This window comes from Sus scrofa, chromosome 9 (assembly GCF_000003025.6).
Source record: "Sus scrofa isolate TJ Tabasco breed Duroc chromosome 9, Sscrofa11.1, whole genome shotgun sequence".
Classification (NCBI taxonomy): Eukaryota; Metazoa; Chordata; class Mammalia; order Artiodactyla; family Suidae; genus Sus; species Sus scrofa.
In genome coordinates, this window is record NC_010451.4 from 9,425,914 (window position 1) to 9,450,884 (window position 24,971).

The following is a 24,971-nucleotide window of genomic DNA, read 5'->3' on the forward strand; positions in this document are numbered from 1 at the left end:
CGAGTTGGGTTCACTTCTGTATCTTGGATTTGGGGAAACCCAGAGGTCTTCCTCAGAAAATCGCAGCCTGGGCAGAGGAAAAAGCCTGGTTCCTGGCATCAGAGGTTCAAGGCACAACCCTACCACTTACTAAAAGGTGGCCTCTGGATGGTTACTGAGACTCAACATCTCATCAGCAAAGTGGAGGAAGAGGTGCCCGGCGCCCTCTGCCACTAGGAGGCCCCAACAGGACCTCACGCGTGAAAGTGCTGAGCAACCTGGAAGGAGCAAACCAGATTTGCTGTCCCTCTTGCTGCCCTGTTCTGAGCCCCATCTCTGCTGCTACCTTCTCAGAGCTCCGGGCCTCAGGCTTGGCTTCGTTCTCACTCACTGAACTTGCACAGCAGCCCTGCAAGGGAGGACGATTGCTCCTTCTTTATAGATGAGGCAGCTGACACCAGGAGAGGTGCAGGGACTTGCCTGAGGCACTTGACTGGTAAATGACAAGGCTGAGATGGGACTCAGAGGGTCTGGCTCCAAGGCCTCCATCCTCAGGCTACAGTCCCCAAAATCCTGGGCCGGTGTTATATGTGCCCTTCTGTTCTCCAGCCCCCTCCACTGAGATCGTCTTACTTAGGGAGTTGCTACCATGAGTCATCCCCTGCTACCCCTCCCCGCCCCCCACCCACCCCCATCCCCCACCCCGCCATCCCTCCTGCAGGCGCTGGCCACTCTGATTCCCAGGGGATAGGGTCCTTCCTTGCTCTGGGTTTGTGGAGCCCAGAGAGGAGACAGGATTTGGGGTTCGATGGGAGAGGATGAGAGCTTAAGGGGGACAGAGGTTCTGTGAAGGGGGACAGAGAGGGAAAGGGGCTTGCCTGGGGCTCATGGAGGGTGGGAAAGGTACCAGGACGGGGACAACAGTTTGGTGGGGGGGAGGCTGGGAGTGAGAATGGGGGTGCAGAGAGGAGACTCAGGAAAATCAGCACTGAATGACCCCAGGCCTGGGAGGGCCCGGCCCAGCCGCTTTCCCCTCTGCGGGGCCCCTCACGGCTCCAGCTCCACCGCTAGTAGGAGAAAACATCCAGGGGAAATGCCAAGCCTAGGGGCTGGGAAGGAACAGGCGGAGGGGAGGCTAGTCAGCAGCCTCCTCCCATCCGTGGGGCTGGATCTAAACAGACCCAGCCTCCTACACAACTCTAGCCCCGGGCTGCCCTGGCCAGAAATCAGAGGAATTCAGAGAAAGAGAGAGAGAAGGAACAAGTGACATAGGCACTTGGGGAGTGCAGTCAAGTTTGAGCAGGACTTCTTAGCCCGTACTCGGTGGGAGGCTGAGAGGTGGCTGCTGTCCTGTGTGGCCAAGAAGCATCGACCGACCTGGTGCCTGGAGTCCCCACGCCGGGCATCCCCATCTCCAGGAGCCCTCGAGAGGTCTGCGCTTCCTCTCTCCTGCTGAGCTCCAGTCCTGAGATTGAAACAGCGCACCCCAGAAGTCATGGGACCCCGGATAGGTAAGTCCAGACAAAGTAAGGGAGAGGCATTGCAAAGGGTGAGGCTACAGAGCTAACGCAAGTGTGCTGTGCACAGCAGGGGGCTTGCAGGTCCCTACGGGGAGCCAGGCATGTGGTTGGACCTAGAGCGGGCAGGCGTGCTGAATGAATAATGACCAGAGGGGCAGGACTAGCTGTTTACTCAGCTGGAGGCAGGGCACCCAGCCTGACCTCCCTGAGGTTCTCTTCTCCCTTGATCTCCCAAGATGGGATTGGAAAGCAGGCCCCCTGCCAGTTCCTCGAGCCCTGCTCCTTCTCTGAAGCAGGCAAAGATAGAGACAAAGCAGATAAAAACAGATAGACGTGTAGTCAGAGACGAAGCAAATCCAGAGATAGATGGAGTCAGACAAAGGCTGAGACAGAAGGCCAGAGACAGCTGGAGACAAAGATCGACAGGTGTCAGCTGGAGTATCTGCAGGGACAGGGGCGACCAGCAGGAGAGGGGGCTGCGGGAGGGACCAGCAGAAATAAAGACAAGCAGAGCAGTGAGAGAAAGAGAGAACCAGACCAAAAGAGCCACAGAAGAGAGACAGAGCTGCAGGCGGAGAAGCGGAAAGATTAGCACAGCAAAGGAGCTGATGCAGAGAGCGACCTGCAGAGCCCTACAGGCACCGGGTGGCGGTGGTGTGGGAGGAGTCTGCAGGGGAGGTGGCTTGAAGCCTTGAGAAGCCAAGTCTGGCATGTGACCAAAGCACCATGTGGAGAGGGCCGTGGTTCTGGAAACGGAGCTCCCAGTGGAGCATTTCTTGGGCAGGAGGCGGGAGGTGGAAGAAACAAAGGCTCTTCAGACACAGTGGCTCTGGGGCGGGACACGCTGTGGCCATCACCTCTGGCCTCCCTCCAGCCATCCGTGTGCCTCCCGCCTGCTCAGGCAAGGCCGGACTTGCGACCAGGGCACGCACGATGTGAGGGCTTCCTTGGCCGAGCAGGCAGGCGTGGCTGTGTTGCAGCCACGGCTTGAGGATTGTGGCGTGGAAGGCAGGGTAGGGCTGGATGCTCCCTCTGCAGTTCCTCCAGGAGAGGTGACAGCGGGGTCAGATTTGGGTGGGTTGGTTTGGAGATGGGCCACTGACAACCCCAATTCCCAGTCAGCCTTGGCGTCAGAGGGTCGGTGATCCCGTGGATACGGGAAGAATCTAGTGACTTTGGCTGTACTGCGCTGATCCTCCAGCTGTCATCCTGACCCGGGTAGGGCGCAGCTCCAGAATATTCTCTCGCTGCCCCTCCACTTCCCACACGTGCAGCAGGAGGCTGACCCCCACTGAGCCACCAGAAGCCACCTCTGGCCTCCCTTCCTGAGCCCCAACCTGAGCTGTGGCCAGGCTTTTTCCCCTGTGCACTCTTTCTGGGGAATGTGGCGATGCAGGCGGGGCAGGATACCCAGCCTGGAGCCTGGGAAGGGACCCATTCCTGAGGGAGAGGGGCCAGCTGTCCCAGCCAGGGGCAGGCACCAGAGAGAGAGGAATCAGGGTCCGATCCGGCCCTCGGCCAGGCCCCACCAGCCGTTCACCACGTGCCCTTAGGCAACAGGCAGCGCTTCCCTATCAGTGGAGGAGGGGCCTGAGAAAATGTTCTCCCTAGGCTATTCCCACTTTGCGATTCAGAGAAGCCGGCTTTTCCTACCTTTTCCTACCTCTGCCTCATCGCTCGGCTTTAGCTCTACCTGGAAGACACCTGCCCACATTCCATCCTGGTGAAATTTGCCCTGTTTTTTTAACTCCTCCTCCTCTTCCAGGAAGCTTTCCAGGCTGATTTTCCCAGCTGGAAGTAACCTCTCTCCCATATGCTGTTTGACCCTCTCTGTGTTCACCCTTCCCTGTGCCTGGTGTTGTTTCTTTTGCTCTTTTTTGTCCTAGACCTAAATGTGGGCCAACCCAGGACAGGGAGGTGGGGCAAGGGAAAGAACCAGGTCCGAATTGCAACGCTGCATCACTGGCTTTATGAGAATTTAGTGCCATGCTCTGCCCCTTTTTAATGTGTGAGGAAACAGATGCTCAGAGAGGGCAAGTGGCTTGTCCGAGGTCACCCAGCAAACAAGCAGCAGAGTAGGGGCCAGAACCAGGTCTGCCCAATGCCAAAGCCCTTTCCGTCCTATGCCCTTGCCCTCAGCAGTTTCTCTTCCGGCCACACAGCCCACGCTGGTGAGCCTCCACCCGCCTGTGTGCTCCTCCACTGCCTCCAGACAAAGCTAGCTGTTCTCTGGGAGCTAGTGGCTGGGGAGCGGGCAGAGGCATTATTCCTCCCAGGCCAGGCCTTGCCTGATGGGCCAGTTCTCGGGCAGCTGGGAACCAGATGGCGAGTGAGCTTGCTGAAACCCTGCAAATGGGTGCCAGGTAGCCAGCGCCCAGTCTACTTCTGTCCCTTTCTGGGGCTCATTTCTTCACCTGTGCGCTAGACGTTAGGGGTCAGCTGAAGCGGTCCCTAGGTCCCTTCCTGTGCTGAGAAGCTCAGTTTTCTGTCCCTGGAGGAAATATTGACGGCCTCTCTGTAAGAGCAGCCTTGGCTCCCTCTTCCATGCCAGTCTAGGCCTCAGCCACACCCTAGGGGTACAGAGGAGGTAAACTGAGTTCCTGCTCCCCCTCTTGGGCTGCAGCCCAGAGCCCTAAGCACTAATACTTGAAGTGATGGGAAACAATGCCTACTTTACCAGGCTGGGAGCCTCTTGGGGAGAGGATCTGACATGAGCCATTCCTGAGGCCGCAGAACTCTGTACAGGCTGGGCAGAGATGGGTTATTGGGGAAGGCTTAGCAGAGATGCTGTCCTCCTGCCTCCCCATGCTCCTACCCCCCATCCCCACCCCATGACCTTGTTCCCTTTCCTCCAACCTGCTTCGAAAGCCTACTCTTTTTTTTTTTTTAATTTTATTTTATTGGAGTATAGTTCATTTCCAAGGTTGTATTAGGTTCAGGTGTACAGCAAAGTGAGTCAGTCATACATCCAAATATATCCATATTTTTTCCCATATAGGTTATTACAAACTATTGAGTAGATTTTCCTGTGCTGTGCAGGAGGTTCTCATTAATCATCTCTTTTATACAGTGGTGTGTGTACCTTATTCCCACTTTCCCAATTCTTCCCGCCCCTCAACAGTTTCACCTATGGTAACCATAAGATTGGTTTTGAAATCTGTGAGTTTGTTTTTTAATTTTATTTATTTATTTATTGCTTTTTAGGGTCACACCAGCAGCATATGAAAGTTCCCAGGCTAGGGGTCAAATCGGAGCTACAGCCACAGCAGTTGGGGATCCAAGCCACGTCCACAACCTACACCACTGCTCACAGCAATGCCTGATCCCCGACCCACTGAGCGAGGCCAGGGATCAAACCCACATCTTCATGAATAGTAGTTGGATTCATTTCTACTGTGCCACAATGGCACTCCTGTTTTTGTTTTTTAAATAAGATCTCTTGTATCATTTTTATTAGATTCCCCATATAAGTGATAGTGCATAATATTTGTCTTTGAGTTACGTCACTCGGTATGATAATCTCTAGGTCCATCCATGATGCTGCAAATGGCATTATTTCATTCTTTTTTATGGCTGAATAATATTCCATTGCATGTATGTACCGTATCTTCTTGATCCATTCCTCTGTTGATGGACATTTAGGTTGCTTCCGTGTCTTGGCTATTGTAGACAGTGTTGCTATGAACGTTGGGATGCATGTATCTTTCCAAATTGTGATTTTCTCTGGATAGATGCCCTGGAGTGGAATTGCTGGATCATATGGTAGTTCTATATTTAGTTTTTTTAAAGGAACCTCCATACTGTCCTCCATTTCCACCAACAGTGTAGAAGGCTTCCCTTTTCTCCACACCCTTTCTAGAATTTATCGTTTGTAGATTTTTTGATAATGGCCATTCTGACTGGTGTGAGGTGGTACCTCACTGTAGTTTGGACTTGGATTTCTCTAATAATTAGTGATGTTGAACGTCTTTTCATATATATATATATATATATATATATTTTTTTTTTTTTTGGCCACCTCTCTGTCTTCTTTGGAGACATTGCTGTTGAATTCTTCTGTTCATTTCTTTTGCTTAGGTTGTTCGTTTTTTTATATTAAGCTCCATGAGATGTTTGCATATTTTGGAGATTAATCCCTTGTCAGTCATGAAAGCCTACTCTTAGTGAGGACTCAAGACTCATGATAAGGAGTGAGGGGGGTTGCAATGGGGCCTTGGGGAATAATGTGAGCACAAAGAAAGATGAGCTGGGACTCGTGGTTGGGGAGAGCTGCTGCAGCCTGAGTCAATAGCCACATGTCTCTGAGCCTCAGGTGCCGTGTTTAAGGCCTAAAGAGGCTGATCCAGATTCCCTGTGGGCTCAGGGCTCTGCCGCCTCCCCCCATCACTGTCTCCTGGGTCATCTCGGGTCTAGATGGGATAGTCAGGGCCAGAATCGGGATTAGAAAGTCCCAGCACAAGGTCTCTGACCCAGCCTGGAAACCACCAGAAAGCAACAGCTGGATGCCTGCCGCATGCTGTCCTCCCAAGAGACCATCCAAGGGTCTTGCTAGGAGGAATTTCCCAAAGATGACAGCCAAGTCCAAAGCCAGAGACCACCCTCACCCGCGCCCGTGAGGCCACACTGGGAAGTGAAAGCTTCAGTGTCCCCGCACGGCTCCCACCCCAGCCCAGGCCCACACTGCAGCCCCTGCTTCCCCAGAACCCCCTACCCCCACCCCAACTTTTTCTTCTCCCTCATTCAGTTTAGCTCAATTCAACCATCATGTTTTTAAGGCGGGCCAGGCTTGAAAGATGAGAAGCGGTTTGCTGGAAAGGCAGGACACTCCGGGCTGAGGGAACAGCACATGCAAAGGCTGAGAAGCGGAAAAAGCATAGGATGAATTTGGCGAATGGCAAGCATTTCCTGGGGCCAGAGAAGAGTGGTTACTAGGGGTGGCCTTGACCTCCTGGAGGCTGAGGTGTCTGGAGTCCCAAGCTGCAGATGGGGTTGGGGGGAAGGGGGTTAGCCGTTGTTAAGGACCACAGCCTACCAGGCAGGGCATTTTCCTTTAATCCTACCCAAAATGCTTGTGCTCGGGGGCAGACGCTGAGGCTTAGACAGGCTAAATCAACTTCTCAAGGTCAGAGCCACCGTGGGGCAAACAAATATTTGATTTCAAAGTCTTCTGGCCCAGAGGGTTTCAACAGGAACTTGATAGGCTCCATCAGGACCCAGGAGAGGACAGCCTCTGTCTGGGAGAGTCCACTGGCTAATCAAGCAGGTAAGAGGGAACGTAAATCATGCAGGATGGTGACTAGCCTGGCCTCCCTGAAAAAGGGCTGAGGACCTGGATCAGGAGTAGGGGTGAGGTTTGCGGAGGGAGAAGCAGCTGGCATGGGCTTCCGGAGCTAGGCAGGGGAGCCGGCAGGCCTGGGGAGCCCAGGACAATCTCGGGGGTAGGAGGGGCTGGAGGCAGGGGTCGGCCTCCTCCCACCCCATCACCTCTGGAGAGCGGTCTCTCCCATCACTGTGACAGACGGATGGCCCAGTGCTGCTGGGAATATTTCCTTTTCTGCGCTCTGGTGTGAAGGTATAAGGTTGGTAGGTTTTCCAGAAACATCCCGGCTCCTTTGTGACACTACCGCGCCCCCCCGCCCCCCACGCGCTCAGTGTTGGCCCCTGACTGTGGTGGCAGGATGGGTTCCTTCTCTTGCTCTGTCCTCCTCCATCAGGTCGTATGGTGGGGGCTGCTCCCTCTCAAGGCGAGTTTGCCCATGTGTGCCTCCTGTTCGGTCTCTGCCTGCAGGCCTTCCAGACTGAGAGCCCCCTGGCCATCGCCCCCTAGAGACTCTCACCAGCCCAGTCTCACCACATCTGAGACCATCACCCTAAAACCTGCCCTCAATGGGGTACACAGACCCAAGCCTCACCTCTCCCCGCTTCCCTGACCCCAGGACAACTCAGTCCCCCCTACTCCCCACCCACCTGCTTTCCCACCAAGTCCTAGCCCTCCCACCTCCCCGGGGGCCATCAGCTCATTACTCTACACCCCACTGCTATGACCTGGCCCAGGCCCTCCGGTCACTCGGTCCCTGGACTCCACCCCTGCCGTCTCCCCAGCCCCAGGCCCATCCTGACGTCTCCACTAACCCTCCACAGGCACCTGACGTCTTCCCAGGAAGCCACATCAGACCTCACCACTGGGCTCAGGACAAAGCCCAGCCCTCCTGTCTGGTGTTCAAGGGCGGTCAGAGCTTAGCCCCTCCAACATCTCAGCATCACCTCCTCACCTTGAACCCGGCGCTCCAGTCTTGCTGGACTCTTTGTTCCCTGAGCAGTCTTTGCACTTGCATACTTCTGCCCTTTACTCTGATGTTTCTTCTGCCAGGAAGCCTTCTAGAACCTTCCAGTGTAGGCTGGGACCTCTCACTATGTTTCTATAGATTTGGAACTCCTTGTGTCACAGAGTGAGCACATGTCTGTTAAATGTCTGCCTCACCATCTCACACATACACACACACACACACCCTGGGAGCTCCCTGAAAGCAGAGCCCTGGGCTGCTGGCTTCTGGGACCCCAGCCACTTGCCCTGCTGAGCTGTCAGGATGTATGGAACTAATCTTCATCCTCACTCCTAGAACCAGCAGAGAACAGCTCTGTCCCCTCCATGGCGACCTTGGGCAAGTCACGGCCCTTTCTGGCTTTGTCGCCTCACCTCTCAGAGGGTTAACGCAGCCCTGGCTTCTTGGCCAGCAGACGCCTCAGGCCCAGGGCTGCTATGGGGCACAGATGGGGAAGCTCAAGGCCGGCGAAGAGGGTTCTAAGGTGGCCAGGTGGACCCAAAGGGGCTCTGACAGGCCAAATCGCCACATGAAAGTCGGCAGTCTGAGACCAGGTGAGTGTTTTCATATGGAAACGTGGGCCCAGGAGTTCCCATCGTGGCTCAGCGGGAATGAATCTGATTAGCATCCATGAGGAAGCATGTTTGATCCCTGGCCTCGCTCAGTGGGTTAAGGATCCGGCGTTGCCGTGAGCTGTGGTGCACAGATGTGGCTCAGATGCTGTGCTGCTGTGGCTCTGTCATAGGCCGGCAGCTACAGCTCTGATTCAACCCCTACCTGGGAACCTCCATATGCAGCAGATGTAGCCCTAAAGACAAAACAAAACAAAAAACCCGACTGGAAATGTGGGCCCAGTGTTGCCAGATCTACTAATCTTCCAAGAAAAAACAAAAGTTGGGAGTTTTATATGAAATTTCCTGATGCTGGCAACTAACGTAAAAACACTCAGCAAGCCAGCATTATGCAAGGCCAAGAAAAATATCTGAGAGTCAGATGTCCTTAGGCGGGACTGCTATGCGCTGCACAACTCCAGAGGGCGCTGGTCACCTCATGGTGCACAGTTCACACAGCTGCATATGGAGCTTTTGGCCAGGGCTCTGCCTTGTGTTCTCTCTCTGCTGGCTCCTCCGATGGCCCCAGCAAAGCGTGTGTGGTGGCAGGTGTTGACGAGAGGTCGTTCTTTCTCTCACACGGGGAGACTATCAAAAGAAACCCCAAATGGCCTTAGAATGCAGCAGGCAGGGATGGAGTGGAAAGGGCAGACAGGAGACAGCGGAAGGAAGCTTCCAGATGTGCCTGTGCCTCTTCGGGGATCAGGAGGAGGTGAGAGAATAACACTGGGGCTGAGTGTCCCACAGGAGGATGTAGGTTCTGAAGCCTGGTGCCAGGCTTGGAAATTGCTCCCTGGCGAATTTAGGGCAAACACTGACCAGACGACAATGTGGGACATCTCGGAGTTTGAACATCATCCCATGGGACCCTTGTGAGACGCGAGACATTATTTTGCAGAGGCTCAGAGAGGTCTCGTTGCTGGCCCAAGGCCACACTGGGTCTACGTGATCCTAGTCTGTGCTGTCTCTGCTGAGAGACAGGCTGGAAAGTTCTGGAGAAAATGTGGCCTTTGCCTACCCCTCCTTGGGCTAAGCCCTCCTCCTCCGGCCTCAGGATGCGACAAGCCTCCCAGGTTCTCTCGGCATTTCTCACCACATCCCTCCTCAGAGTTCAAACCTGGGCCCTGGTTAAGAGTCTTAACCTTTGTCATGAGCACGTCCCCCAGACGGGAGCCACACGTCCTTCTCAGCACCTTTCTCTGTCCCGCCTCGCCCGGACCGTGCTCTCTGAGGCCAGTCAGGTGTTTACCGACCCGTGACTGACTGACTGACTTGCTCAAGAGTCAGCTGGTAGGGAGTTCCCTGGTGGCCTAGTAGTTAAGGATTTAGCCCTGTCACTGCTGTGGCTCGGGTTCAGTCCCTGGCCTGAGAATATCCTCATGCCATGGGCATGGCCCAAAAATTTTTTTTAAAAAGAGTCAGCTGGTGGAATGGCTGACTATCTCCATACAACCCCCTTTGAAAATTCACTGGAAGGAAGCCGGACCAGAATAAGAAATGGCTACTGCATGGCTCAGCGGTTAACGAACCCGACTGGCATCCACGAGGACACAGGTTCGATCCCTGGCCTTGCTCAGTGGGTTAAGGATCCCGAGTGGCTGTGGCTGTGGTATCGGCCAGCGGCGACAGCTCTGATTGGACACCTAGACACCTAGCCTGGGAACCTCCATATGCTGCAGGTGTGGCCCTAAGGAAGACATTTAAAAAAAAAAAAAAAAAAGAAAAAAGAAATGGCTACCTGAGGAGCATTTTCCACTTGTCCTAAGTCCATCGTTGGCAGCTACCACCTTGTGGTGTCAGGGGACAGGCAGATCTAAGTTCCAGCCCAGGCTTTGCCGTTTACCAGCCCCGGACCTGGAAGAGCCCATCCCCTCTCCCTGCTTCAGTTTCCTCATAGCACCTACCCTAATGGTTTGCTCAGAGGATGGGTGCGTGTGCCCAGCCCAGCGCATAGCACAACCCCAGGACAAAGTCCTCCATCCTCCCACTTCCTGTGGGGGTGGGGCCAAGCCAGGGAGCCAGCCCTCCTCGCTCCCCCTCTCCCTCCAGGATGGAACTTCCTCTCCATCCATTCCTGGGTTCTAGATTCGGCCACGCTCCTTCAGGTCCCAAAGCAAGGACGGAGGCAGGCGAGGTGTTTGCACTTGACAGGGAGGAGAACCATGCTGACGGTGCACCTATGATGCATTATGTCCTTGCTGGCTCCCTGCACATTCCTGACACACTCTGCCGCTCAGACAAAGTCTCTTTACTGTGGTAAGGGACGCCACCACTTCTCCAAGCTTTGGCAGTGTCTCAGAGTGGGGAGGAAAGGTCAATATTTGTTGAGAATTTGGAAGTTTGTTTTAAGGCCGGCTCTGCAGGATGGGGAGGGGGTGGGGGAGGGAGGCTTGCCTCGGATTGGGAAAGAATCATGATAAAATTGTGTTGGTAGAGAGAGCAAGACGAGGATTTGGGGGGAAGATATTCCAAGAATCTGAGGTGCACACTCTGTTGATGGTTCCCCTTGAAGAGTCGCTCTGTCTTTCCAGAAGTTCCTGTAATAAAAAATCAAACCATTTGCTGGGGCTGCTCAGTGTAAGAACAGTAAGAAGAAAAAGTGCTAATGAGGCGGTAAAGCAAAGTCAAGTTCACATAGTCGGTAAGGCATGCCCAGGCTGAGTGGGTGTGGAAGTTTCTGGCTCTCGGCAGGTGCTCTCTGCAGGGTGGGTGGGGATTGCCATCCCTGCATGAGGACGAGGAGGCAGAGGGGCTGCTGGCTAAGGTCGCACAGAGGGATTGCAGCTGGAGGATTCCAGTCTGGGCAGCTGCCTCCCCAGCTAGAGTATGTGCACGGCAGGAGGGGGTCCAGGTCTTGGGTCTTGCGGACGATGGGCTGGGATGGGAGCGGAGAGATGACCCAGAGAAGGAGTGACGGTGATGACAGGGGGCCCTGATGTGGAGGAGACAGGCCTGCCTGGAAGGAAGTGCGTTTAGCTGGGCCCTGAACCTCGGAGCTTCTTGAAGGTTATCAGGAGAGGGGACAGCATCCGCCCTCAGGGACCGACCTACTGTGTGCCAGGCCTGAGCCAGGCACCGAGCTGTCTTTGCTTGACATAGATGCTACATCCTCACCTTACAGAGGGAACAGTCCCACATCCTGGCTCAGAGAGCAGACCAGTGATGGGGCTGCGGTTCAGACCCAGGTCTGAGGACTTTGAAACCTACCTGCAGCCCCAGATCTGCCTGAGGTTTGCTCTTTGTAGCTGGGAGGTGGCTGGGGAAGGCAGGCCTCTGAGCCTTTCCAGGAAAGAGGCCGAGAAAAGCAGCCCTCCCTGTCAGGCTGCTCTTGGAACCTGGCCCCTTCCCTGAAGACTCAGATTCCTGGTCAAGGGAAAGACAGACCCTTTGCCTGGCAGACCCCCAGAGTCTCAGACTGATCGGAAGGTCTCAGGCTGGCAGGCTTTCAAAGTCACTCTTTGACCAGCTTGCTGAGCAGCGGCAGGGCAGGCGGTCAACTGACAGCCCCAGCAGACAAGTCTCCTAAAGGACAGTGGACTAGTGGACTGGTGACCTGCCAGATGATGGACATGAGGGTGCCTGTGTCTGTGACCAGCTGCGTGACCCACTACAGTCACACAGACCCTTGCCTGGCAGCTCTGGGGCTGTGGGCTGCCAGCCCTTGGAACCACCTGGCCTTCCTGGGACCCCCAAAACTGGCTGCCCACCTAGGAGAGGGAGAGGCTGGAATTTTTTCCTGGGGCCTGGCTCCCCGCGTCTCCCCTCATCCCTGTAGGCCACCCTGGCCCGGCCCATGTTCACTTCTTCAGCTGCCCTCTCTCCTGTCAGGACTGGTCCTTGAAAAAACCCTCCCAGGACAGGAAGGGCCTCAGAGACAGCACATAAGGTGGACACACAGCCCTGGACTCGGACCCTCCTTTCGAGGGAGTTCTATTCCTTATCGGGGGTCGGACCGTCTACTACCAGCCCTTCTGTGGCGGCCTCCGGCTCACGGGAAGGGCCAAAAGGGGGCTGATGACCCATCTGACCAGCCCTGGTTAGTGACTGACTGGCCACTGACTGGTGGCTGCTCCCAGAACCCAGGGGAACGGGGCCAGGTCTTCCCTCGTCCACACAGAGGCGCACGCTATAGACTGAACCACAGGGAGAAGGAAGGGTCTACGCTAGCCCAGTAACCCTTTGACCCCTCCCGCATCCATCCCATGGGTTTCTTTCAGAGCTGGGGATCCAGGTCAGGGACTTCTGCCCTCCCACCCTCTGCTCCAGCCTCCTCACCTGGTTGGCCTGGCCCCTTGAGGGTAATACCTGGGCCTGAGTTCCTGCGCCAGTGAGAGCCAGCGGAGCTAGTTACCTGCGAGCCTCGGGTCCTCCGCAGAAGCACAGAGGCAGCGCGTTGTGGACAAGGCTTCAGGAGCATGTAGAACAGGCACATGAGCCCGCACATCCGCGTCGCACAGGATCTGGGCTGGAATCCGTGACTGGTTTCTGCTGTCAGAGGAACCGGGGTTCAGGAACGGTCCCATCAGTCTCCTGAGGCCACATTGGCTTGGACCTTCTCTTCTCCTTCGAAGGGGTCTCCACAGAGCCCCCTCCACGCCCCTTACCTAGGCCAATCACTTAGCTCTCCCTGGCAGGTGTTACTTCTGCTTCAGTATCTCCTTTGTTTCCTCTGAGTGCTCAGGCCTCTGAAAAGGGACATCTCTCTAGTCACACACGCTTCCATTTCTTCAGCCAGATTCCTCAAGCTCTCTGAATGGACATTTTCCCAAAGACATGGCCAATAAGCAAGGAAAAGATGCTCCACCTCATCCGTCATTAGGAAACTGCAAATCAAAACCACATGAGATAGCATTTCTCACTCATGAGGATGATTCTCATCAAAGAGGCAGACCAAGCGTTCCCGTTGTGGCGCAGGGGTTAAAGAATCCGACTAGGAACCATGAGGTTGCAGGTTCGATCCCTGGCCTGGTTTAGCGGGTTAAGGACCCAGTGTTGCTGTGAGCTACGGTGTAGGTTGCAGACGCGGCTCGGGTCCTGCGTGGCTGTGGCTCTGGCATAGGCCAGCAACTACAGCTCCGATTCGACTCCCTAGCCTGGGAAACTCCATATGCTGCGGGAGTGGCCCAAGAAAAGGCAAAAGGACAAAAACAAAACAAAGAGACATGGGGGAAAAAAACTGTAATTGCAATGTATACATGAAAGGATAACCTGACCCCCATGCTGTACAGTGGGAAAATAAAAAAAATAAAAAAAAAAACCCATGATAAGTCAAGATAGATTGTGAAAGAACTGAAAAAAAAAAAAAAAAGAGACAGACCATAATAAGTATTAGCAAGAATGTGGCGAAATTGCAACCATTATCCACTGCTGGCAGGAGTGTCAGTGTTGGAAAACAGTTCCTCAGAAAGTTAAACATCGAGTGTTAACTCATGTGACCCAAGAGCCTGACTTCCGGCTGTATACCCAAGAGAACTGAGAACAACTGTCCACGCAAAAAATTGTGTATGCGTGTTCACCAAACCTGAAACAGCGCCAATGTCCATCAAGAGATACGTGGATAAACAAAATGTGATAGATACACATGCATGCCCTGGAATATTATTCAGCCATCAAAAGGAATGAAGTACTGATTCATGCCACAACGTAGATGAACCGTGAGAAATTATACTCACTGAAAGAAGCCAGTCCCAAAAGACCACATGTTTAATGATTTCATTTACATGAATGTATATGAAATATCCAGAACAGGCAAACCTAGAGAGCTAGAAAATAGATTCGTGGTTGCCAGGAGCTGGGGAGAGGGAGGAATGGGGAATGATTGCTGATGGGTATGGGATTTCTTATTGGGGTGATGAAAATATTCTGGAATTAGGTAGTGGTGACGGTATATGACTTTTTGAATATATTAAAACCACTGAATTGTCTACTCTGAAAGGGTAAGTTTTATGGTATGTGAATTATATCTTAATTTTTAAAAATTCCTCCGGCTCCAGGTACCTCGTTATGAGGAGCACAAAACCCTCTCTGGTGGCGGTTCTCTGTCACCCTCCTCCCTGAGTTTGCCTTCCAGGTCTGGAGATGGAGTGGGAGTCCCCACCTCCCCGCTCTGGGTTAGAAGTGTCCTCAGGGCAGTGTTCAGCTTCCCCATGGAGTTTGTTGAATGAGGGGAAGCTCCTGCCAGGTTGAGAGGGATCTGACACAATGGAGAGGCTTCCGCAGGAAGTGGGGCCTCGGAGGGGAGGAAGGCCAAGGAGGCCTGGCCTGCCAGGAGGTGCAGGTGGTTTTCATTCTAAATGAAGGGGTGGAATCTCCCCAGGCCAGACTTCTGGCTCCTCGCTGAGATTACATGTCAGGAGACCTTGAGAGATGCCTCCGAAAGGGCTGCAGTGAGGGGGAGCCTGACGTGGTTACCGCGGTTACCATGGGAGGTACATGCATAATGGGGCCGAGGATCCAGGTTCTAACCCAGCTCTGCCTCCTGAGGCATCTCCACACTTGGGGCCTCTTTTTGACCAGGGGTGGATGGGCAGGGGTTAAATGGGGTGACCTCTGAGGGCCCTTTCTGCACAGCCCAGCAACACGGTTCCTGCATGATTTGGGCATTGGGCTGGTTAGCTCTGTGGTTACATGTAGTCTGGTGCCCTGTGGAGGTGATGGTATTTCTCCAAAACTAACCCTAGGTGAAGCCTTTATGGCCTGACATTGGACCAAGCCTTGACCCTACACCTGGTCCCAGACCTCTGGTCCTAGACTGAGCAAGACAGACAGACCGAGACTCAGCCTCCATGAGCCCTGGATGTCTCACAGCTAGAGGCCCCAGGGCGGCTAAGGCTGTGCATTTCTACAGTAAGGCCACAGCTTAAAGCTTGTGTGGCAGCATCTTCTCCTTAGAAGGATGCTTTATGCTAGGAATGAAATGAAGGCATCACTAGGCGGTCCCAGTGGGATCTGGCTAGCGTGGGCATATGGAGCACACACCCACCTTCTCAGGAAGGGCCCTTCCAGCACCTACGATGCAAGAAGGCTGACAGGTTCTCACCACCCCTTGAAACACCTTGGGCTGCTTGGGTCATCTCCACTCTCACCCCCGGCTGTCTGTCCCACAGGGCCAGTGGGTGAGGCGCTCCAGGTGCCAGACAAAGACACCAAGGCCATGATGGGCACAGAAGACACACCTGGAGGCAAAGCCAGCCTGCATCCTCAGGACTTGAGGCCAAGTGTGTTCCACAGCATCAAGGTACCTCTCAGGGCCTGGCAGGTGCAGGGTTATCCGAGCTGCGCAGGGCAGGCTCTACCACTTACTGGCCATGAAACACCAAGCACATTGCTCCCTTTCCCTGAGCCTCAGTTTCCTCTCCTGTAGAATGGGTGGCAGCGATCTAGGTAGCAGCCCTTAGCTCAGTTCCAGGCCCAGGCTCTCTCCTTCCCGAGGGGCTTCTCTGTGGGGCAGTGAGGGGCCAGTCTTTTCGCCACCTCTTTTTCTGGTAGGAAAGAGCAGGACCTGGTGACCCTGAACCTATATGAATCCTGGGAGCTCTGGCTCCGCCAGGGGCAGCACTAAACATCCAAGCATCCGCTGGAACCTTTCCCGCATCATCTTCTTTAGTTCTCACAGCAACCCAGGAAGGCAGGGATGTCACCCTCCTGCACAGATGAGGAAACCAAGAACAAAGACTATTTTTCAAGCTCTGGCATAAACACTCTATTTTTAATTCTTTGAAGCAAGTTTTTTTTTTTTTTTTCCTTAGAAATTCTGCCAGTTTTGTAGAACTGCAGGCAGGTGGGGTATGTGGGTGAGGTTGGGTGGGGTGGGGCTGGGCAGCTGGTGGGGGGGTTGCTGTGTGCAGGTGGCCACCCAGGGGAGCTTCCAGAGAGCACAGAGTGGGGCGGAGAGCTTCCTGGAGAAAGGGGCAGAGTGGTGGAACAGGGAGGGGGTTCCAGTCCAGCCTGGTGACGGGTGCTCTGAGGGGCAGAGAGCTTCCCACCATTCTGGGCCCCACGAAGACCCTGCTTTCTGGCTTTCATGTGGGTCCCCGGTGCCTGCCACACCCCCAGGCACCCGGGACGGCTTTTCCAGGTTTTAGGCCCAGGTGAGAAGCCGTGTGCTGCTCTCTAACTCTCTCTCTCTCTCCCCTTTTGCTCTGGTCTCTGCCTCCCTCCGTCTCTCTGCTGCTGCCTATCTGTCTCCTCTGGCTCGTTTCTCTACCTCATGGCCTCACTTTCCCTCCATCTCCATCTCTGTCTCCCTACCCGTCTCCCTGCCCCCCCCCCCCCCCCGCGCTGCTGCCGCCCCCGCGGGGGCCCCCGCAGTTTTTCGTCCTGTGTCACAGCCTGCTGCAGCTGGCGCAGCTCATGATCTCCGGCTACCTCAAGAGCTCCATCTCCACGGTGGAGAAGCGCTTCGGCCTCTCCAGTCAGACCTCCGGGCTGCTGGCCGCCTTCAACGAGGTACTGGCCCCGGGGCAGCCTCAGGGGCAGACCCTGCGGAGACTCCACCCCCGCCACCCCAGCCCCTCCCTCCCAGTGCCACCTGCAACCCCATCACAACCACTTCCCAGCCGCCCTTGGGGACACTCTGCTGGGGCACGGGGACGGGGGAGGCTTTCAGAGCTAGCCAGGGTCCCCATATCCACCCACTCTCCTTTCGGGTCCTTTAGCTTTTTCCAGGCACCCAGCTAGTGTCTGTCCCAGGAAGGAATCAGAGGCAGTCAATTCCACAGGAGTGGGAGAGGTTCAGATCAGATCCAAGGCAGACTTGGGGGGGGCGGGGAGGATGCCAGGGTTGGAGGTGCCCCAGGATCCATGGGCCTCTGCCTCTGGGCGGACGGCCAAGCAGTGGGGAGTAGACAAGCTGCTTTGGGTGGATTTGGAGATCAGAGTCCAGCTGTGCCCAGCCCCTCCCCCACCAGATGTTTGCACCCTCGGAGAAGGCCGCTGTCCGCAGAACCCTCTCTCTCTACCCCACCCTCTGCAGATTTCTGTAAAATTCTCTCCCGCCCTTTTTTTTTTTTTTGAATTATTTGAATTCTTTAATCTCTTTTATTACCCTGGCCTACCATTAAGATAATCTGTAACAAAAAGAATAGAGTACATTAGCACAGTGTAATCGGATTAGTAACCAGGAAACAATACAAAATGGTCCTTTGGCTATCTAGCCTTTTTTTTTTTTTTTTTTTTTTTTTTGTCTTTTTAGAGCCACACCTGCAGCATATGGAAGTTCCCAGGCTAGGGGTTGAATCGGAACTGCAGTTGCCGGCCTACACCACAGCTCATGGCAATGCTGGATCCTTAACTCACTGAGCAGGGCTAGGGATTGAACCCACATCCTCATGGATACTAGTCAGATTCGTTATGGCAGAGCCACAAGGAGAACTCCGGCCATCTGTACTTTCCAGAAGTGATGTGTCACTTTCCTCCCAACCAAGGCCTGCAGTCTGCACCACAGCCTCAGTATTCCTTATCACCCAACTCCCCATCTCAGAGGGGGAAAGGGAACGTCATTACATAGCTCTGGGGCCTTGGGCAAGTCGCTCCCTGACTCCAGGGCTCGGTGTCCCGTCTATAAAATGGAGAATGGCCCTCCTTCCCAGGGTCAGCCCTCCCACTGGCCCTCTGCTAATTCTGCCCCACTCGGCCGACAAGGAACCCGGGGCTCAGAGGGTGAGTATTTCATCCTTGGTGATCGGCCAGTAAGCAGCTGAGTGGGGTACACACCCAGCGTCCGACACAGAGCCTGCCCTTCCTGCATGCCCTCAAGTGCCCTCCAGCACCCACATCTGAGGATTTTGAAATTCCAAGCCTGAGTCCTCTGGCTTTAGACTTTGTTACTCATTCAGGACGTCCCGGAAGCTCAGATCCCTCTCCTTGACTGCCCCACCACCCCAAGTTCTAACCCGGGCTCCAACCCGTATTCTAGAATGAAACTGAACCTCTAGCCTTGTCCACGCTGCTCTCAATTCTCTCCATAGTGGGAGCAGTGGGGCCCTTCCTAGGAAGCCCTGGCATCGGTATTTGTAAGAGGGACCCAAATGATTCGTATTCAGACAGCTAGTCCATTCTATAGAAGGGAAGACCAAGATTGGCCATGGTGACACGGAGGGCCCCCTGCTCCACTTTAATGGGTCCCCTCATCCCTTTGCAGGTGGGGAACACAGCCCTGATCGTGTTCGTGAGCTATTTCGGCAGCCGAGTGCATCGCCCCCGGCTGATTGGCTATGGTGCTCTCCTTGTGACCGTGGCAGGCGTGCTCATGACTGTCCCGCACTTCATCTCAGAGCCGTATCGCTATGACCACACCAGCCCTGGTAAGAGCAGCAGGGGGTGGGCTGAGGGTGGACAGGAGTTGCTGCATTTCCGTGCACCAGGGCCCATCCCCAGGCTTCCATAGGTCAGGATGGGCCCAGCTTCCCAGCATGTCTGCTAGTCCCCCCCCACTCACTCCACTGCCTCCAGCAGTCTCAGCCCCAGCGGGTCCTCTGGCAGCCCTGGGCAGGGAGGTAGGGTGTAGTGGGGCAGAGGGGTGAGGGCCTGCTTGTATGTCACTGTCTTTTCTTGAGGTGGGGGTGAATTAATAACACAGCCTCATCGAGGGCCTGGCATGTGTAGGTTCTCAGGAGATGTTTGTGGACTAATAATAGCAGTATCACCCAGCACCTATGAGACACCACTCTTCTAAGCACTTTACATGTATTGATGCATTTAAGCCTCACAAGAAGCCATGATATTGATGAAAGAAAGAATGAGTGAGTGAATGCACAGACAAAAACATGAAAGAATTTTAGGAATAGTGTAGCCTCTGTTTAGCCCAGTGGGATTTGTGAGAATCACCTTGACAGATGAATGCTTATCCCTTGGAGAATGACCCAAGCAGTTTTTCCTGTCCGGTCTACCCATCCATCCACCTACCCATCCACCCATCTGTCCACCTACCCATCCACCCATCCGTCCACCTACCTGCCCACCCATCCGCCCACCTATCCATCCACATGCCCATCCACTCCCCCTCCACCACCCCTTCCCATATGGGGTCCACCCAAGAAACCCTAGTACTGCCTACTTTGTGGTGGACCCTCTCAGGGGACTCAGTCCTTGCCTCCTGGGAGCTCCCAGTCTGGGAGAGAAGAGAGACAAATAACCCCTCCCATTCCCCTGCCCAGGGTATCAATTGTGTGAAGAAGGAAGGACAGGGCTGTAGTAGCCCAAGGAAGGAGCCCGCAGTCCAGCCTGACATCCTGGAAGGCTTCCCAGGGGAGGAGGGCTGTCAGAAAGCATCCTTCCTCCCTCGCCCTCCCACCAGCTCAGACCCCGGAGCTCCTACTCCATGCCAGGCCCAGGGGTGGAAGGTGGAGCAGATATGACCAGCCCTCAAGAAGCTCCAAGGGAGCGAGGGTTGGCATGAGCATGGGTGGCCCCACCACAGGCTGGAGAATCCGGCACCTGGGGAGACGGGGCCAGGGAGCCGTAGAGCCCTGAGTAGGGGAAGGACACTGGAGGATGGAGTGAGCTGGGGGAGGTGGCATTTGGGCCTCAGGGTAGAGAGAGGGGGCATATCAGGTGGCGGGAGACGCATGCGTGATGGCCACGTGGGGGCAGGAAGTTCTGGCAGGCAGAGTGCTTGTCGGGGCCTGAGCGGAGAACTGTCCAGAGGCCGGATGGGGATGCTGAAGAATGATGCTTCCTCGCATTTCTCTGTGCAGAATTTTCACTTTAACAGAGCTTTTCCTGCACAGGATCACACACGTTCTTCATGCTCACTGCCGCACACCGCCCTGCTACTCCCCCAGGAAACCCCAGGCCCGCAAAGCCCTTCTCCTGTCTGAGCCTCAGTGTCCACATCTGTCAAATGGGTGAACCAGACGTGGTGACCCCCAAAATACCACCTGCTCTGACGGTCACAGCTATTTCCTTCACTCATTCCTCAGCCAATAGTAATTAATTAATTCTCATTAATAGTTATGTGCAGGCCCTCTGCTGGGCTCTGGGGACCCCGGGGTGGAAAAAGAAGACAGAGCCGTATAATCCTCTTATCTAATGTCTAGCAGGCCCTGTACACAGGCACCGCTCATCACTCTTAATGTTTACCACCCTTTGAGCAGGTGTTATCATTATCCTACTTTGCAAATGAGGAAACCGAGGCACAGAGAGGGTGGGGCTTCCCCAAGGCCAGCCGCTAGTCGAGCACTGAGATGCCCAGGTAGCCTGGCCCTTAGAGCCCCTGCTTTGAACTACTGGATCATTCTGCTTCTGAAATCCATGTTTTTGTGGAACTTGCATTTGAGGAAGCTTGTTTGAGAGATGAGGACGCCAAGACCCAGAGGGGCTGAGCAATGGCCTCTGTCAGTCTCACCGTCTTCAACTCATGCAGCCTCGGGTGAGGCTCTAGGTCCTTGCCCTTGGTTCACGTGGCTTTTTCCAGCTCCAGAGAGTGGCTCTCTGGGCCAGGTGGACATGGCTTCAGAAAGGGCGGGGCCAACCACGGACAGAAGGCCCCTCCTAGACCCACATTTGGGATAATAATAGTATGAGAGTCTCTTTAAGTTTGCTCACCAAATATTGGTGAGTTACAGAAAACGAATGTCTGGTACTAATTTAAGAAATGTCCCTTTACTGCACCCTGCATCTGTGTCCCAAGCTGACACCGAGCCCTTCCCAAAATGAAGGCCAAGAGCATGAGAGCCCTCCGAGGTCCAGGCCCTGCCTTCAGCCTGCTCCTGACCCTGAGACAGCCCTGCGGAACTTTCAAGCCCCTGGTGTTGCATGTGCTGTGACCTCTTCCTGGAACACCTCTCCCCACCTTCTCTTTCTGGAAAATCTTGTTTGTTCTTCCCCGAGTCCAAACTCTACCTCCTTCAATAGCCCCACCCCACCCCCACCCAGGAGCCACCATGGCCATGGCACTTCCACATACCTCTGCTCAGATAGGTGGCACAGGGCCGTTTAAGAGCATGGACTTGCAGCTGGACTGCTGGGTTCCAATCCTGGCTCCACCCCTTGCTGGTTGCTGCCTGAGCATCAGTTTTCTCATCTGCGAAATGAGAGCGCCCATGCCCTGGGTTTGTGGCGGGGTCAGATAATTTACACACACGGCACTCAGAACAGTACCTTGCGCCAATAAGTGCTGTAAGTCTTAGCGACTGCTCTTCTCTTTTTATCACCTCTCAGCGGACCTGTCTCAGGACTTTGAGGCATCCCTGTGCCTGCCCACCAGAAAGGCCCCAGCCCCAGCCCCAGCCCTGTCCAACAGCAGCTGCTCAGGCTCCACGGAGGTCCAGCATCTGGCCGTGGTAGGGATCATGTTCACAGCCCAGACCCTCCTCGGCGTGGGCGGGGTGCCCATTCAGCCCTTTGGCATCTCCTACATCGACGACTTTGCCCACAGCAGCAACTCACCCCTCTACCTGGGTAAGGACCCGGCCACGCCTGGGGCTCTGAGCGGGGGCCAGGTCGGGCTGGGTACAAGTCCCTGACCTCTGCTCCATGTGGCCAGAGAGGCCCTGGAGAGCTTCCCAGGCCTGAGGGGCGGGGGAATGGGCTGCTCGCGTTCACGGGAGGCTGGGCAGGCGCTGACCTGCAGCGGGCAGCCATGCCAGTGGGGCCTGACCTAGGCATCCTGTTGCAGGGATCCTGTTTGCAGTGACCATGATGGGGCCAGGCATGGCCTATGGGCTGGGAGGCCTCATGCTGCGCCTTTACGTGGACATCGATCGAATGCCAGCAGGTGAGCCTCGGCACACGCAATTGTCCCCAGGAGCACGCAGACCCAGCTCACTGAGCATCGTAGGAGACACTGAGCCTGGGGGGACCCAGGTTCAAATCCCAGCAGTCCCACTGACCTTAGACCTACCTCTTAACTTCTCTGAGCCTCAGCCTTCCCATCTTTGAGATGCTCTGTCCTGTCCACCTCCCAAGGCTGCAGTCAGAATGTGGTGAGAGGGTAGCCATAGGCTCTACGGTGAATGGGGCGTTGTAGTTATCACTGGTGTTACAGATCCTCACCCAGTTCCACCCTTGAGCTGGCCCAGGCCCCCAGCCCCACGTTCGGATACGCTGTGGGGCAGACAGGGCCACATATTCTCTCAGCCTATAGAGGGCTCCCATCTTTAGGGGGAACAAGCCCCAGATGACGCAGAGAGGACGCTGGCCTGCTGGAGAGAACTTTGAAGCAGGACTCAGCTACCCTGAGCCTGTCTCAGGTGGGAAATCCACTGGGTAACCTCTAAGGACTCTACCAGTTCTGACAACCCCGGAGCCTGGCAACCTGTGCCAAGGTCACCATCTGGGGAACAGCAGTCTCTGCTCCAGGAAATAGTCAGGTGGCCCAAGGAGTGGGACCAAAATTTGGTCTGAAGGCAGCCAGGAGGGAGGAGTTTGGGTAGGTTCCATCTCTGGTGCCCTAAGGGGCATGGGAGTGGCGTCTTTGTAGAACAGGTCACTGTGGCATCTCAGCTGCCTGCTGGTCACCAAGCAGCTCTGAGCCCCCAACTCTGCCTTCTGCCTCCCACTGTTCAGATGTCCCATCCTGCACCTGGAGATTTTTCAGCAAGCTCGAGTAGATGGACGCAGCAGATTCTGTTTCTTGTTCTCCAGGTTTTTGCCCAAGTGCGCCTGCAGTCAGGACAGGTCCAGGCAGCTCTGAACAAGAGTTGGTAGTGACATATGGAGATTCCCAGGCTAGGGGTCTAATCAGAGCTGTTGCTGCTGGCCTACGCCACAGCCACATCCACGCGGATCCGAGCCACGTCTGCGACCAACACCACAGTTCATGGCAATGCCAGATCCTTAACCCACTGAGCAAGGTCAGGGACCAAACCTGCAACCTAGTCAGATTCATTTCGCTGCGCCAAGACGGGAACTCCTGCAACTCCTATCTCCCTTGATGGAATAGTCCTGGGAGTCCAGTTTCCCAGACACACGCCAGCTCAGGGCAAGGGATTATGTTTCTGGCTCTGCTGACATCATCCTGGCTGCTGAGACACCTTCGTGGGTGGATGTGCCATTTCTGTGGACCAGGGTGCCACCTCCCTAGTCCTTCTTTCTCTCTGGGGATTTCATGAGCGGGGCCGGTCATGTTCACTGCAGGCACAGACTTGAAAGTGAGAGGCGGAGGGTTTGAAGAGATGCGAGTGTGAGCTCCCACCAGCCTGACCCGGAAGCCAGGGCATAGTAAGTGGAGGAGGGAATCGGTGCAAAGGCAGCTCCACTCCCAGCTTTACAGATACATTTGCTGAGTGCTGACTGTGTACTCTGGGCCCCGTCCCGGAGGAGCTCAGGATCAAGCACCCGGGAACCAGCCCCACTCACGGGTTGGTGTCATCATGCATCTAAATTGTTATAAAGTGTTTGCAGGAGTTCCCATCGTGGCTCAGAGGTTTAGTAAGGATCTGGTGTTGCTGTGATCTGTGGTGTAGGTCCCAGACGCGGCTCAGATCCCACATTGCTGTGGCTGTGATGTAGGCAGTTCGAGCCCTAATCTGGGAACTTCCAGATGCCGCGGATATGGCCCTAAATAGACAAAAAAATAAAAAATAGAAATAAAGTGTTTTCAGATTCTGTGGTGATTGAGGGAGGACATACCCGACTTGCCAGGGAGTCAGTAGGTTTGATGGGAGATGTAGGCACTTCAGGCAGGAGGTACATCTGGGATAATCTTGTCCCAATTACACCTGGAAAGGGAGCAAAATCACCTGGGGAACTTGATAAAGTTACAGACTCCTTGCTCACCTTCCAACCTCATGCTCTGGCATTTATGCGCCCGTACTATTTATGGGCCTGTACTATTCTTTTTTGCGGGCGGGGGGGTGGGGGGGGCTATGCCTGCAGCCTGCAAAGTTCCTGGGCTAGGATTGAAACCCAAGCCACAGCAGTTTCAACATTGAATCCTTCACTGCTAGGCCTCCAGGGAACTCCCCCAGCACTATTCTAAATGTTTTTGTTTGTGTGTTTTTGTCTTTTTAGAGCCACACCCGTGGTACATGGAGGTTCCCAGGCTAGGGGTCAAATCTGAGCTATAGCCACCAGCCTACACCAGAGCCACAGCAACTCAGGATCTGAGCTGCGTCTGCGACCTACACCACAGCTCACGGCAACACAGGATCCTTAACCCACTGCGAGAGGCCAGGGATCGAACCTGCATCCTCATGGAGGCTAGTCGGGTTCGTTAACCACTGAGCCCTGACGGGAACTCCTCTAAATGCTTTACACAGTTTAGTTTCTATGATTCTCACAACAACCCTATAATGTAGGTGCTACTGATATCTGTATTTTACAGAGAAGGAAACTGAGGCATCAAGAGATTAACTAATTTGCCAAAGGTTATGTTAGCAGTGGGATTCAGACCCAGCAGTCCGTTTCCAAAGTTAATGACAGTGACCACAGCACACATTGCCTTAGTAGTTGAAAAAGTCAAGGCCTAGGAAAGGCCAGAGACTTGCCCAAGGTCACACAAGGCATAACTGTCAGAGCCACGACTGGAAGCTGGGTCTCCTGACTCTGGGCCCAGGCCACTTCATGTCTCAGGCCAGTCCTGGGTGGTGACCAAG

At 54.7% G+C, this 24,971-nt stretch overlaps 1 protein-coding gene and 1 long non-coding RNA gene across 3 annotated transcripts in view; one reads left to right on the top strand and one right to left on the bottom strand.

The window, feature by feature from the left end:
* Positions 5,512-24,442, bottom strand: LOC102160367. 2 transcript variants are annotated; one of them, XR_002335536.1, is made up of 4 exons: positions 24,007-24,442; positions 21,341-21,457; positions 12,785-13,256; positions 5,512-10,970 (listed from the first exon to the last, which is right to left on the bottom strand). It is a non-coding gene; the product is annotated as an uncharacterized LOC102160367 (long non-coding RNA). The 2 variants fall into 2 exon arrangements; XR_002335537.1 differs by lacking the exon at positions 21,341-21,457.
* Positions 8,065-24,971, top strand: part of SLCO2B1 (solute carrier organic anion transporter family member 2B1) — a 40,271-nt gene continuing 23,364 nt past the window's right edge. Inside the window, 7 exon segments of the mRNA XM_021062511.1 lie at positions 8,065-8,376; positions 15,540-15,670; positions 16,744-16,881; positions 18,575-18,737; positions 21,595-21,834; positions 22,052-22,146; positions 22,790-22,804. Of these exon segments, the coding sequence (XP_020918170.1) occupies positions 8,091-8,376; positions 15,540-15,670; positions 16,744-16,881; positions 18,575-18,737; positions 21,595-21,834; positions 22,052-22,146; positions 22,790-22,804 (1,068 nt within the window). The 5' untranslated portion in view covers positions 8,065-8,090.